Raw genomic sequence first — 14,921 nt, forward strand, 5'->3', positions numbered from 1 at the left:
ACTGACAGTGCTTTAAAAAAAATCATGTAAACAACTTAACCAAAATATGTTCTAATTTTGAATATGATCAAGAGTCAATGTCAGTGTTTCCCTAACAAATATCTAGATTCATAATCATAATTAACCCACCTGTAGTACTAATGCACCTGTTGTTCCTTGACTTTTTAAGTTACAGTTTCCAGGTAGATACCTTGATGTGTGCCAGACTGTAGTTTTAATGGATTCACCAGGATATCTCTAGAGATCTGTCATTATAATGTATACTAAAAATATGGATTTAACCTCCTTTATTACACTGCAGCACTAAAGTCTGTTGATGAATGTCCTGGACAAGATAAGCTTGTTTGGTGATTACATTTTTACAAACACAGTAAAACACCCACAGTGAGGTAAAAGAGCAGCACCATTGTCTTGGTCCTCTAATTGAAACCGTTCTTGTGCTGTCTCTATCTCCTGTTCTATCCCTCAGAGACTGAAGCCAGTGCCATCCTGGCGTGCTTTATGTCTAAGTGCCAGTGTGTGTGTGTATGTGTGTTTGTGTTTGCCTTGGAGGCTGTTGGAGCCACTGAGCATATTAAAGACCTGTTTACTCAGCTGAGGCTCCATTTCCCTTCTTCCTTGTATAGAAGTTGCACACACACCAACACCCACAGAAAGACACAGGCATGCATGATGCGTATAAGGGGACCAGCAAAGACAAGTTGAAACTATTTGATGGTAAAGAAGGTATGGCCTCACTAAGAATCTCTCTTTCTACAGCTTATCATAATAATAAGGACAGCGTAACCTTTCGGATAAAAACCACCCCCCACTGCATATAGAAGTGCTTGATCTTTAGTCTTCCTTTATTCCTATGGAGAAGACCAGTACTGATACAGCTACAGAGGCCCACAGTGTAATGACACAATGGCTGTGCTACAGTAGCCGTTATTTATTTCTTCTTCAGAGCACTTGCCAGTTATCAAACTGGAAACAATTCTTGCGTGGGATTTTAAACATTTCTTCTGTCAGTCAGAGAGAAGCCATGTTTGATGTTTATTAAGCGAAGATAAGAAGTGGAGAAAGCAGGAACAGATTGTCACTTAACAATACGAGGACTCTTCTTTTTGGCATGCAACAAAGGCAGCAGAAAATGTCAGAATTAGAATATTGCAGTCTTCATGCTTGCATTCTGCTTCAAAGCAAAACTGGAGAATTAAATATAGCGAGGAAAACAAAAGTTCTCTCAGTGTAATTAGAAACACTGCGATATTGCGATTATTAATTTTGGCAGTATCTTTTTTCATCCGTTCAGTTCTTCTTCCGTATCCAAATAAGGCCAAACTTCAAAGGGATGATACAGTTAGCAAGGACGAAGGCACATGACATTCATCCCGCTCCATTATAAATCTGTTAATTAGTGTACAAAATGAACTCATTTCCAGAGCCAACTCCCTATCAAAGACATGAGTGAAATACTTTTATGTGTTTGCTTTGGCACAGTGCTCATGTCCCACTGCCCAGTGAACCAAATCCTTATCAGACACAAACAACCCGCCCACGCTCAGCTCTGCAGCTAGCCTTGAGAGATGTCAGGTCCACTGAGTGTATGCTTTATGAGGTGATCCAAGCAGTGTGTGACTGCCCTGCTGGCTGTGGAAAGAACACTGGTCTCTTTGAAGTCCACTCCTGACAATGACACTGCTGTTGACTGTGAGTCCAGTGACTCACAGTGAAGCAACAGGCTGACACACAGGACCCAACAAGAACAGTATCACCATATCATCAGTGGCTTTTTACAGGAAGTCAGACAGGCTATTGCTGCCTCTGTAAATTACAGAGTTTTGTTGCTTTCTCTTACATCAGTCTCTGTTTTTGCAAGTATGAGTGAATGCATGTGTCATGTCAGTGTGGGTACACAGCCTGAATGGGGTTAAATGTGTAAGGGAGGGAGTGATTATCCTCTAGGTTTCTCAGGTGTCTGTGCAGTTGCACCTGTACACAGACACTTGAGGGTCACGTCAACAGATATCCTCTGTCTCTTCTTATCTCCTGTCATTCTATCTGTCTCTGTCTCTTTTCCTCTGCTCCTCTTAATGTCTACCTTTCAACCTCTCTGCCCACTTACCTGTCACTCAGGTTTAATTGTCTAGCTCAATATCTGTTTGTCTTCATGCAGAGTCATTCCTTGACATGAGACACTGTCTATCCCTGTTATGGCTGTGGGAGCTATTTTCTAGGGCACCTGAGGGTGGAGTCGTTTTATCCTGAATGTGTAATGTGCACTGTGCACAGCCTAATAGGGCTATTTATTGCCCCCTGGCAGCCAAGTCAGGTGAATGCTGGCAGTGTGAGTTATCATTAGTTTGAAACAGTCACTCAGACTGACATCAATGCCTCCACAGCTCCTTTGCATTAAGTGCAGCCTGTCACATCAGCAGTACACACACACTGGTATGCACAGAGAAACACACTCACACTCAAAATTAGGCTGCTCATATACTACAACATAGTTGAAATAGGGGGAATAATCTAATCACTGGCTTAAGGAACTTTCTCCCCTGAAATAGAACCTTTTTTGAAAATATTCTTATAGAGGCGCTTACCTTCCACGAGGAACATCAATATCATCTTTCCTCCAGCGTACATTGGGTTGGGGGTCTCCTTGTACTTGGCAGCGAAACTCCACTGTTTCCTCTTCCAGGACCACCTGGTTGATGGGCCTCCGGAGGAAGGTTGGTCGCTCTGCAGAGGAACAGGGAATGGAAATAAAGGATTTCATTATTTTTTGTTCTCCCGTGATCATTTAGATGGTCAAAGAACTATTGTTATGGCACTAAGGCACTGATTGAACTTATAATTGGCTCCTTTGACAATATAGGAACTTAAGTTTTTTTAAACTAACCTATTCACTATAACCTATTAATTCCAGATATATGTAACTCAGTGGGCAAAATGTCACAAAAGCACAGTACAAAGTACACTTGTACTGAAAGTATTTCCACTTTTGAGCTTGACGTACATTAGAGACATATTGTATTATTATATATAAGAGAAGCAAAGGTTTCAAACTGTAGAAATGAAGCTTACCAAACACTGTGACTTGTGCTGTCTCGCTGTCCCTCTCTCCAACCATGTTGGTGCCCACACAGATGTACATGCCAGCATCACTCTTTCTTGTGTTGGAGATCATTAGTTTTCCACCTCGAATCTACAGGAAAAAAAAAAAAAATCTCTTAAATACACAAATAATACATTTTGATTTTTTCCACTGTCTCCTAATTTTCTCCTTTTTTTCTCTTCCATGTACTGAAGTCCTTACTTGTCAAACCATTGGCAAGTGCAGCAACAAAGGAAGGATCGCTCCCTGGCTTCCAACACATGAAAACACTGTCAAATGTGTTCAGTGGGAGACCATCCCAGAAGTAAAAGCTTTTCTTCTTATATGCCCAGACACTAATAATAGAGTTCACAACAGACAAAAGTACCTATTCAGTAAGGTTTTTAAAAGAGATGATGAATATACTCACTGTGATCCTGTCATCCTTGTCATCAATTCGCACTTTGTCCTTCTTCCAGTAGATGGTGGGTTCAGGATGGCCTCTGGGAGGAACACACTCAAGGATTGCTGGCTCTCCTGCTGCCACCACCACATCTGTAGGGTTTTGTCTGAAGTCATCTCGCAGCACTGGGGGAAAAAAAGGAGGAAACAGTTCAGGAAGAGAACAGTTGCGTAGAACACTTTTAAAAATGTTTAAGTTCACTGTTTTCCTCTTGTCTCACTGACTTTGCAGGTATTAGATTTGGTGCACAACACAACATGAATGTATGAAGCATCCATTCTGGCTATTGAAATGGGACGTGCAGCTTCATCTGACTAGGCAAGCACAAGTGAAAGCTAATTGGAGTTAATGGAGGTCCCTGTGGAGGTAACAGAACAAACAGAGACAGAACGCCCTGAAGCCTGATGTCATTCACATGTGAGAGCTCACAGGGGTCCAACACTGCTCCACTTTGCTGGCATGTGCACATAGACACACATTTACACACAACCAGATATGCGCCAACACACAACAAAACAGTGGGTGGTCTGATGAACAACTGCGGCCTTGTATCGAATCACCCGCAGGTAGGCCTTTCATCACAGAGATAGCCTCTCACCCTGCATAGCGCTCAGTGAAACACACAAAACCAGCTAATTATCAAACAATGAAAGCCGATGCTGCACACAAACACTTGCATGAACAGAGAAATGTAAATGTGAAAGCATAAACATACTAGAATAACTGCAAGAAATTAAACCTTCAGAGCAGGATACAACTTTTGTACCAATGAGTAAAAATATAAAATACTTGCAAATAAGCAAGTAAAAAAAAAAATGATTAAAATGTAAACTCCAGGTCACTCTAGCTCTCCTGCTGTGCATACGCAAACAGACATTTCTCCATTTAATCTACAATAAATCTAACCTGTGGTGTAGCACTTCAGGAATTTCAGCTTCTGCAGTGTGTCCATCTATGCAGCAGCAAGGGACACATGATTCCTCTGATGAATAAAAGGACTGAGCTTGTTGGAGGATGTTTGAAGATGCTTTAGGAGGGCTAAATTAAGGGCAGCACCACAGGTCCTTATGTAAATTCCACGTGGCACGGGGGACAATGGCAGGGAGGGCTGGGATTATAAGAGGGGATAACTGGTCCCTGCGCTCCAGGCTTCTCTCATCTCTTCATTCACTCTTCTTACCCTCTCTGCAGAAAGCCGAGCAGCCATTGTCTTCTTATTTATTTATTTAGACCAAGGGGAAGCAGGGCGGAGGAATAGAGGAAGCTTTCAACCCAATTATCCTGGGGATGCACCAGGGTACGGAGTGGGACTTTTGTGTGACATGAATTCAAATGAAACCTTTACACAGGGGTGATAGTAGAGAATACAGAAGAGGTAGAAGTAGAGGTTTTTCTTTCTCTCATGCAGGGCTGCCCTCTAATCTAAAGAGCTAAGGTAATTAGCCAGCTCCAGAGTGACGGACCCCCCGGCCAGGGTGGGCATAACAACCACTACCACTGGGCTCTCTGTATTTGCATTACAAACAGAGGCCCCACTGTTTAAAATCATAGCCTGGTTTGGATCATACACTGCCTGTTGTTTTCAAGATCACGTTGGATTTAATTGCTCCTTTCCATTCATTGCTGATAGCACCCATGGGATTTTGTCAGAATCAATTTCCTTTGAAACAGAACGGTGACAAAAGGAACACTGGTTAGGTGCATCATTACGGTGCTTGTGCCGCGCTGTCTAATCTAATCTAATACTACACAGTACGTCACAGTAAATGCATCCCTACACTGCAATCTAAATAAATACACAAAAAGCAGAAACAAAACCAGAGTATCCACACACTGCAGCAAATAAAATACAACATACACACACTTGTTGAGGACAGGACAAACACTGGGTTACAAACAGCTATGAGCAAACAAACAGATGATACAACACTGGTCAGAGGATTATGCCCTCTGTATTGGTTCAGGGCTTGTTAATACCAAGACTCTGAATAGATACATTTACTAAGTAAATGAGGGGATATGCGAATCCAAATACACTTTAGTGCGCAATCTAATCCTAACTACAAGGCCACAGGCATCAAGGTCAACCTCCTACAGTTAAAGCAAACCCTCAATTCAAATATTCAGCCTGTCAGTATAAGGCTTGCTCCATTACAGTATGAGTGTGTATCTCAGTTGCCTGCAGGCACCTACATGGGCTAAACTACACTATGTCAGGAATCATGAAGCAAGTGAATGCTTTTGTATCAGAATCACAACATGACTGTTTTCTCTGTTTAACTATGTGCGGTGCATTTGATATGAGTGTATCATTAAGTGGGCCTGTGTATTTGCTGGCAGAAACTGAACTCTGGCTCCAAGTCTGAGGCCCTGTAGGCATTCGGGCCCAAATCAGCCAACAGACGTAAGGTAATTGCCTTTCTATCCCCCTGAAACACTCAACTCTTCTTCCACTGAAAACAGCTCACCTCCCATGGAGTTCCAGCAGGCCTGAAACTCTGCCAGTCTTGCTTACTTGCTTATTAATATTTATATATTTTTACATTTACACCTCTCAGTTGGCAAGTGCTACATCTGTCAATCCGGCTGCAGGCTAAAAAGAACCCATATCTGAAAAATATTAATCTGCCTTTGCCTCTTGTATTTTATTTATTTATTTCCCCAAATATCAGAGGAGTGGGCTGATTTGAATGAAGGAGCAGCAGGCAGGGGGCAAAGCATGGCAAATTTGCAGCTCCTTCAGCTGGCACTGTTTCAACATCTTGAACTTAAGGAGGAAGGATTCAGGTTGCAACTTGCAACTGTGAAACAGCCAAGGGGTTGAGAAGTAGAAGTCTTTGCCAAAATAAAAACACAAAGGAGACACCCACACAGTTACTTTGTAAACCAGATTGTCCTACATTGGCGGGGGGCGGGGAGGGGGGGGCAATGGCAGCAACCATTAGGGAGATCTGTGTATGTGTGTGTTCTAACCTTAGATAGACACAGCACACAAAAAAATCAGCCAGACACAGATACATGACAACACAACACCAGTATCATAGCATGAATGTGGCAGGGCAAGGACAGGATGAGAAGGGATATTTTGTACAGTGCGCCCTCATCTCCCACCCAAGATATTACTCACTGGAGGGTGACACTGCTTGTCGGTAAGATTAGTGGGGAGCCTTGACTGAGGCGTCCAGCCAGCATACTGAGATAAGTGCTGACAAACACATTCACCTACAGGAGCGTACCTAGCTTTGGTTCACAAAGGTTGCGCTTGCTGCCACAACACCACAGACTGATGTCTGGAATCTAATTTTTTCCCCTCCGTTTTGACATTCACCATCACTTTGATAGACATTCAACACACACACACACACACACACACACACAACAAAAAACCTACACACAAATCTGACCAACTGTGAGGCATTCTTAAAAGCTGCAGGGCCTGGTATCTTTCTGTAATACTGCAAATGTGTATGTATGTGTATGTTTGTGGTTGTTATTATTTTTCCCTCCCTATTTACTGCAGAAAAAGACCCTCTGCGCTTTCATAGATATTCTCCTAGGTCAGAGGCTAAGAAACACAGAGAGAGATTTCAACAGCTAGAAGCCCGGGGCCATACCCCGGCACCCAGACTCACCACCTTCTACCCACACTCTGATTAGAAAATAAACCATGCACACACACATACGCATCAGCAGGGAAAGCTGTAGAGAGGTAGCTCCAAGCTATAATATCATTTCATTCGAGTGCTTTTTGCGCTTCATCCGGCAGAGTGCTATTACAATGCCGCCATTTTCAATTCCACCCTTAGAGAAGGGAGACAATATATATGTCACTTGACAAAACATACCAAACCTACTCTATGTGCTGTCATTGGTGTTTTGTATTGCTGTTGACGCTGAGGGCAGGATAGGGATAATGCCACACTATATAATACTTCACTCTGAAAGGAGATGCGCTCCATTTGTCTGGATGCAAGCTTCTTCTCCAGCTCTGATTCGCTCATTTGCCCTCCCACTGGCCAGAGCTAACCTTTGCCCCCCATCCAGATGCAGAAATTACCCCCTCAGCAGGCAGGCAGGCAGCAGGTTCACACATATCCCCCATATTCCTCCACTGAGGGGTTGCAGGTCAGACCAGAGAAACAGCTGCAAAAATATGGCCGTCTGGCGGTGCCTAAGGCTGCGCCTCCTCTGAGAACTGAGTAGAGACTCTCATCATTAGCACAACTCATCACCATCTCTCTCTGTCTGTCTTATTCTCTCCCACCATCATCAGGGGTCATTCCCTGTCTTTCTTCCATCTTCTCAGTTCATTGCATTGTCCCATGCGTAGCATCTTGCCCCCTTTCTTTCACTGGCTTTACAGTGCTCTCCCTGCACTGACTGCTGATGAGGTTCTGCAGATGAAGCCATATACATGCACACCCGATCATTCTCCATAGACCATGGCCAAGCCTGATATGATCTCCTCCACCATTCTCCCTATCTGCAAATCCCGAGCAAAGGGATTGTAAATAACACTGTCACTTTCACAGATAAGATGCAGGAAATATGGAAAAGAGTGAAGGTAAAGAGAATCATATGGCCGGCAGTGATATCATAGTGGGGGGAAATCACAGGTGGTGATATGATATGAAATGTGCATCTTTAATAGAGCCTTGGAGGGAATAAAAGAGACAGAGCATGTGTGCTCTTGTGAGAATGCTGAGAGAAAAGAGGCAAGACATAACACAACGCAACAGGGGATGACGAGAGGATGCCTGATCAAGGTCAAACTGAAGAGGTGGCGAGGAGCACAAAGGTGTTGAATAGATGGGGCTGACTATAAATGAATGGAGTGCATTCCATCAAACTTGTACTGCATACTGTGCTTCTAACTGTGATTCAGCAGATAAGCCTAAACAAACATCCTTATTTAAACAGCAGCCCCGTTCAAAGCTCATTTTTCAAACAGCACCCCTAATTTGGCCTAACAAGCCCCTGGGCTGCACAGTAATGACAGTAAGACCACAGTGGACGATTCTGCTGGCCGATCCAGGAAAAAATGTGTGGCGCTGCTCCTGAGAAACAATATAATTAACTCTTAATGAACCTCTTTCCTTTACACCCTTTAACAATACCAACAGACACACGTACGTACACATTCAGACAGGCGCACACACGCACAATTCAATTTAGCCTAATCCATGCTTTATGGTAATGTATAGCTCATTAAAATGTTAGTTAAAAACTCATTAAAATTCACTTGAAGAAGTAATGGCTTCATTACAGTAATATGCTGAAAAGCAAAGAAAAAGACAAGTAAGGACAAGGAGAAGAAAGACAGCAGAGAGCGACAGCTTTCTAATCACTTAATTGTTTCTAAAATGGAATACATTTACATAATAAATAGCGATGTGCTGTATCCTCCTTCTATCTTTCCCCATTCTCATAGCACTCAGTAATTAACAGGCGCTACAATTAAAGATGCATTTTGCCCCAAAATGATTTTGGTGGCCACTCCAGCTTTCATTCTGTTGTCTTGTTTATGATCATGAATGTGTTGGGGGTCTTGGCAGATGCATACAGTGCGCTGAAACTGGAGCTGGCTGATACTGACGAACAATGTGCCCACGGGTCTTTGTGCCTGCTCAGATAAGGCATGATGTTGTGCTGATGCTTGTGCTCAGTCCAGAATGGACACTTTACAGCCGGAAGGGGGAGTAAGACGTGAGGGAAGGAGAAAAAGGCGAAGGAGGGGGGCCGAGGGGGTTGTAGATGAGAGCGGGATTGATTTCCTGCCAATTCTAGCACAGAGACAGCACAGACAGAAGTAGTGAAGCATCATGATAGAGCAGGTGGGTCTGCTTCCTGCATTGGGTAAAGAAAGAGGGTTGGGGAAGTAAAGTGAGAGGAAGGAGAGAAGAAGAGGAGGTAGAGCACTCAGACAGACAGGCAAATGTCTCCTGTTAATGTCGTCTCTCTGAGAAATTAGTCTCCTATTGCCTCAGTCCCATCTCAAGATAATAGATCATATTATGGAGAAGATGCTAGAGTAAGAGTTTAATAGTGTGATAGATTAAGAGTGTAATAGAGAGAATGACTGAGAAGACATGTTGAGAGCTGAATCATATGGTGCATTTTGGGACAACTGGAAAAGCAAACTCTCTTTAGCAGCCGGAAAAGCTGCTTTCTCTACATCTTGCTATGACTGGATATACTGATTCTTATCAAGAATAAAAGTTGGCCACGGTTTCCTTTTTGCCTGGGATGTCAATTTAACTCTAGTGGTCTCTGGGCCTCAAATGTCTGGGGAGGTTCAGGCAGAGACATGTCACTTTGAATCAGCACTGTGTAACACGTTAGAAGCATGGGTCTCTCATTAACTCTGACTTCTTGGTTATGAGTTTCCAAACAAGTGGACTCTAATGGAGCCCTCAACCTCATATTTATTATGTCTGGGAGAACCCACAGGTCTTAGGAAGGAAAATTAAAGACATACTCACTGAACTTTTCTCTCATAAGTAAAAACTTCATTTTCTCCACATACAGAACAAAATCCAAATCTGCTATCTTGTTCTCTGCTACAACACAGCAGTGTCTTAATATCTCATCATTTTTCATCCTCACACCCTCTTCTCTCACCTGCAGCGTTACAGTTAATATGTATAACCTCCCACAGTCATGTAGCTTGAACAGCTACATGAGAAAACCGTTCAAGTTCAACTCTGACACAGTGTCCAACCAGGGGAGTAACTATTGAAAATGAGAACAATGTTAGAAGCAACTAGATTAGAAATTTCCTGGATCTGAAAAAAAAAAAGAAAACTGAAATGCTGTTTGTGTGTGTGTGTTTTTGTGTGTATCTTCAGTATATTTGTGTGGGCTCTGGCCTAATGACATTGAGGTATTGACCTTCCAAAGGGAAAGATAATCCCCTGGATGCTGCTGAACTGTGTCCAGGCAGAGAGAGCAGGGCTGGATTCCCTCAGAGACTGCACACACACACAAGCAAATACACACACAGAGGCTGAGTCGTTTATCCGGTGTGGCACGGGCATCTCTAGTGAAAATGAAACCCATGCAGCCTAGTTCTGCAGTCCACTGCGCGAATCTTCATATAATCTTTAATAGCTTCCCTGTCTTTTTTCCTGTAAGCCAGCCGATTTGCTGCAGCTCCTTCCGTGTCTATTTTATTGTTTTGGGTCTATAATTGGATTGGCAGTAACGGCGGGCAGAGAGCTGTTAGGAGCTTGTAAAAGGTGTCACTCTGCGATGGCAGCTCTGTTTTAATTAAGCTCTCGGCTGGAGTTGAGCAGCTTTTATCTAGCTTGGTCTGATGAGCCCCAAGTGCAAGTGTGCTCCACACCATACTGCAGGACAAGCATGAGGAGGAAAGGAGGTGTTCACAACAGCTGTAAATAGCCCAGTTTACTGTATTCAGCTACCTTCCCTAGACACTAATCAACCTGCCTGGACCACAAAGATACTGGGACACATCATAAAAATTCAGTGTGTTGGTGTGTGTTTATGTGTGTGTGTGTCATTACTGTCTCCTTGTGCTCATTGTGACAGAGCCCCACCCATCAGTGGTGTGCAGTCATGTGTGTATTGGTGCAGATGCAGAGCCAGCCCCACAACATGGCGGCAGCAAATGGGCACAAACATGAATCTAAACAAACGCAAGAGCAGAGTGATCTAACACACTGCTGCTGTAAATTCTGAACTAATCCCACTTTATTGTCCAGCTGCCTCTGTGTGTATGTGTGTGCGCGCCTCTGCATGTGAGGCTGTTGCTGTAGGCAGTGTTGTACGTGGCATAATGATTAGAGAGGTGTTCATCACAGTCCTTCCTTGCCCGTTCCCCCCTCCTCGATCCTCCTAATGGCCTCCTCAGATCATCTTTCCTTCAATCAATACTGCCTGAAAAGAGGAATCCCACACCTTAAGACACTTTGTTCCTCACTGTACATCACAGGTGACACTTTTTCCATACCAGGCATCATCCGGTGGCTCTGGATCAGAACCTTATAGAGGACTTTGAACCAGTTCTGATATCCATCAGATGTAAAGGTCTGGCCATTTTCTCTGTGGGTGGCTTGGGCAGGGGGTGATACAGTTAGATTTGTGAGCAGAGGAAGGCTGAGGTCTGTCAGTGTGGCAAATAGAAAGAATGTGACGGATAAGGCAGGTGTTAAATCTAATGCAGCCTAGATGCAGAGACATTTAAAGAGATTTATTGATCACTTTATAGATCTTAACTCTTGAGGAAGAGCAAAAATTAAACTGGATGCAGAGATGACCTTTACAACAGCCGTCACCCATGGGAAGGGATTTTTTCCTCCATCTCCACGTCCCAGGGTCTATATATATGTGAGCTGTTTATGACTGAGGGGGAAGAAGCAATTCGCCATTTAGTCAGAATGTGCATCTGAAAACTCCCCTCAGTACAACCAGCACTACTATCATCTTGAGGATGTGTTATATACTTTATGTGCATCTGCTGAAGCATGATTGAATGCTGCACATAATATCTAAATACTTGGAATAAATTGTAGCAGTGATGCTGCCTGCTCAGCAAATCACTGCTACATTAGGCTCACCTAAGTACCACACACTCATACACATACAAATTACAATTTCAAGTGTCTGTGCTGCAGAGTATGTCAGTTTGTATGGAAAGCATTTGCCCTGCACACACACAGTAAAGCACCGACAGCACTAATAACAAACTTATCACTCTATACTGTACTGAAATAGCAGTTACGCTCATATGCAGTCCATTATATTCTTCATATATATATATATATATATATATATATATATATATAAATCCTTTAAGACAACAACCCTACAATGCACACAGACACACAAGATTTACTGTATGGCTGATTCAAATGTTTGTACACTTACATGCAATGAGAAAGACTTCAGGGTGTGTGTGTGCTGAGATGCTTTGACATTAACTAGCTTAGCAGAGCATTTAAATGATTTATTGAAGCTATAGCTTCTCTGGCGTCATTCTGTGGAGGAGCTCTGCATCTTGAGAGAATCCGCACGACAGTCCGGTTGCTTATTTCACAATCCAGTTCGTGTTAATTGCATTACAGAGGAGTAATTGTGTTAGTTCCATCTGTAATCAGCTTACTGCCTCAGTGCAGCTGGATATACCTGTACATCAGGCTTATGTAACCTGCGTGCTAATGGGGGGAATTTCATTCATTTCAGGGCATGGAGTAAAACCCAGGATACCCAGTCAGGTAATCTGGCCTGCTGGAACCACAAGTCTGTGTGTAATAACCCTGGTGTGTGTGTGTGTGTGTGTGTGCATCAATCCATGCTCATATTATTATGCAAATGGAAACAATCTGAAACACAACACTGGCTGCCATGCTCAGGATCAGTGCAGAGCGCTGTGTCTAAACCATTCCTGTTCTGCCCCTCATACCCCCCCCACACACACACACCACACACACACACCACACCACTTGAATCTCGCCTTTTTTTTCCTTGGTTTCTCTCGTCCCTTTTCAATTTTCCCAGGCACCACATCAAAAAGGCAGATTAAAAAGCACTGTTTAAAAGCACTGTTTTATACTGTGTTGGTACCACAAACTTGTCCAATACATCTCTGTAGGCTGGAGATGTGAGGTTAATCATTTAGGCAAAGGAACAAAGTTAATGAGGCAACTTCTAATCCGAAGCTATTTGGAGTTCTGTCAACAGTATTGACTGCACTGCAGATGGGATAAGATATCGTTGGAGGGCACCGGTGACCTACATAGCAAGGACAAGACAGTGGCTCAACAGCAGCACAGCACAGTGATCCCATAGCTCTCCAGGGCACAGATTCTGCAGCAAAAACACAACAATAAAAAGACACAGTATGTTTGTGTGCAAGCTGTACATGGGCGTGTGTGTGTGCATGGGAAAGCATTTCCACTTCCACCCACGCAGTGTCCTTTATCTTTACAGTCCCCAGTTTTCATATCACCTAGTAGGAAAATCCAGTTTGTGACCAGCTGCATACTACTATTACCACTAGCTGCTGTGCAACACACAATCAATACCGATTTCACTTGGCAATTAGCTAATAATTCAATGAGCTAAAACTACTGAGCCAGAACTGCTAAAGATAGAAGGTGGGAGAGGGGGTGGAGTGGGTAAGGCTGTGGTCTGCCACATGTGGTCTGCCACGTCTGTTGTGAATGATGCTCATGACTGTTTGATACTGAAGCGCTAAGCATGCGTCTCATAAGAGAGAGGAGATAAAATCAAGTGTTATTCTCCAGTGTGTTTCAACCACAGAGGACATTAAGGACATTAAGGTTTTGCTGGTAATGAAAAACAAGGTTTTATCACTCTTCCATGATTGGGATTAAAATTTTACTCCTCTGTGAAGTAGACATGACATGAAGTAGTAGTAACTGGATGTCTATTATTGAGATAAAAAGCTTGATATTATAGGTCAACAGTTTATTATATTTTAAAATAATTCTCTCTCTCTCTCTCTCTCTCTCTATATATATATATATATATATATGTATATATACATATATATACTATACTACTATATATATAGTTCCATGTTATCTTGCCACGAAAGATAATTGTTATTTTTATTGTATGACACAAAACATAATACATTATTTGAAACTTAACTCCTAAGAGTAAAACAAAACCCACATATGCAACTGATTTCATGTCACAGGCCTTATATAGTAAACACGGGCTTTGAACCATCCTAAAATCTGTTCAATTCTAAAAACCATTCCACCCAGTGCATGGATCAAAGGTGACTATTTCTGCCATTTAAGATAGAAGGCACTTTTTTTTTCTTTGATTAATTCCAGGTCCTTGAAAGGTCACTGTGATACAATGACATTTGGAATCGTCATGTCTAACCCCAGAAAGCAGAACACTGGGGAGCTATTATGAGGTACCTCTGTAGTTGGGGTGGACACTTTAGTGTGGCTGCAGACAGCACTTGAGCTGTTTCTTGCCTCTGCTGGAATCCCTGATTGCACACAGGCACTGTACTCTCAGATCAGTGGGGGTAGCTGACACACATATCTATGATACAGGCATACACGTACAAACACTAACTCACACACACATACACACCGATGCTGTATACACCCCCCCCACACCAATATGTCTGAACACAGAAACAACCAGACGCACTGTCCCCTGGGTAATGAGGGAACACTGTGAGACTGTGGTTGCTGTAAAACCCAATTAGTGTGTGTGGTTTTATCAGTTCTCTCAGTTAAAGCTACACATACAGATAACAGCTTCCATAAAATGGTGTTTTGCCTGTCTGATGGTCTGCCCCCTGCTGGACACACACAGCCAAGCAGGTACATATGGAGAATTAGAATTAGAGTGTGGGAGGGTACATAA

General features: G+C 42.9%; 1 protein-coding gene across 1 annotated transcript in view; it reads right to left on the reverse strand.

The window, feature by feature from the left end:
* Positions 1-14,921, reverse strand: part of LOC108876044 (roundabout homolog 2-like) — a 257,671-nt gene that overhangs the window by 55,153 nt on the left and 187,597 nt on the right. The window contains 3 exon segments of the mRNA XM_018665320.2: positions 2,586-2,724; positions 3,070-3,190; positions 3,510-3,667. Of these exon segments, the coding sequence (XP_018520836.1) occupies positions 2,586-2,724; positions 3,070-3,190; positions 3,510-3,667 (418 nt within the window).

Source organism: Lates calcarifer, linkage group LG21 (genome assembly GCF_001640805.2).
Source record: "Lates calcarifer isolate ASB-BC8 linkage group LG21, TLL_Latcal_v3, whole genome shotgun sequence".
NCBI classification, from domain to species: domain Eukaryota; kingdom Metazoa; phylum Chordata; class Actinopteri; family Centropomidae; genus Lates; species Lates calcarifer.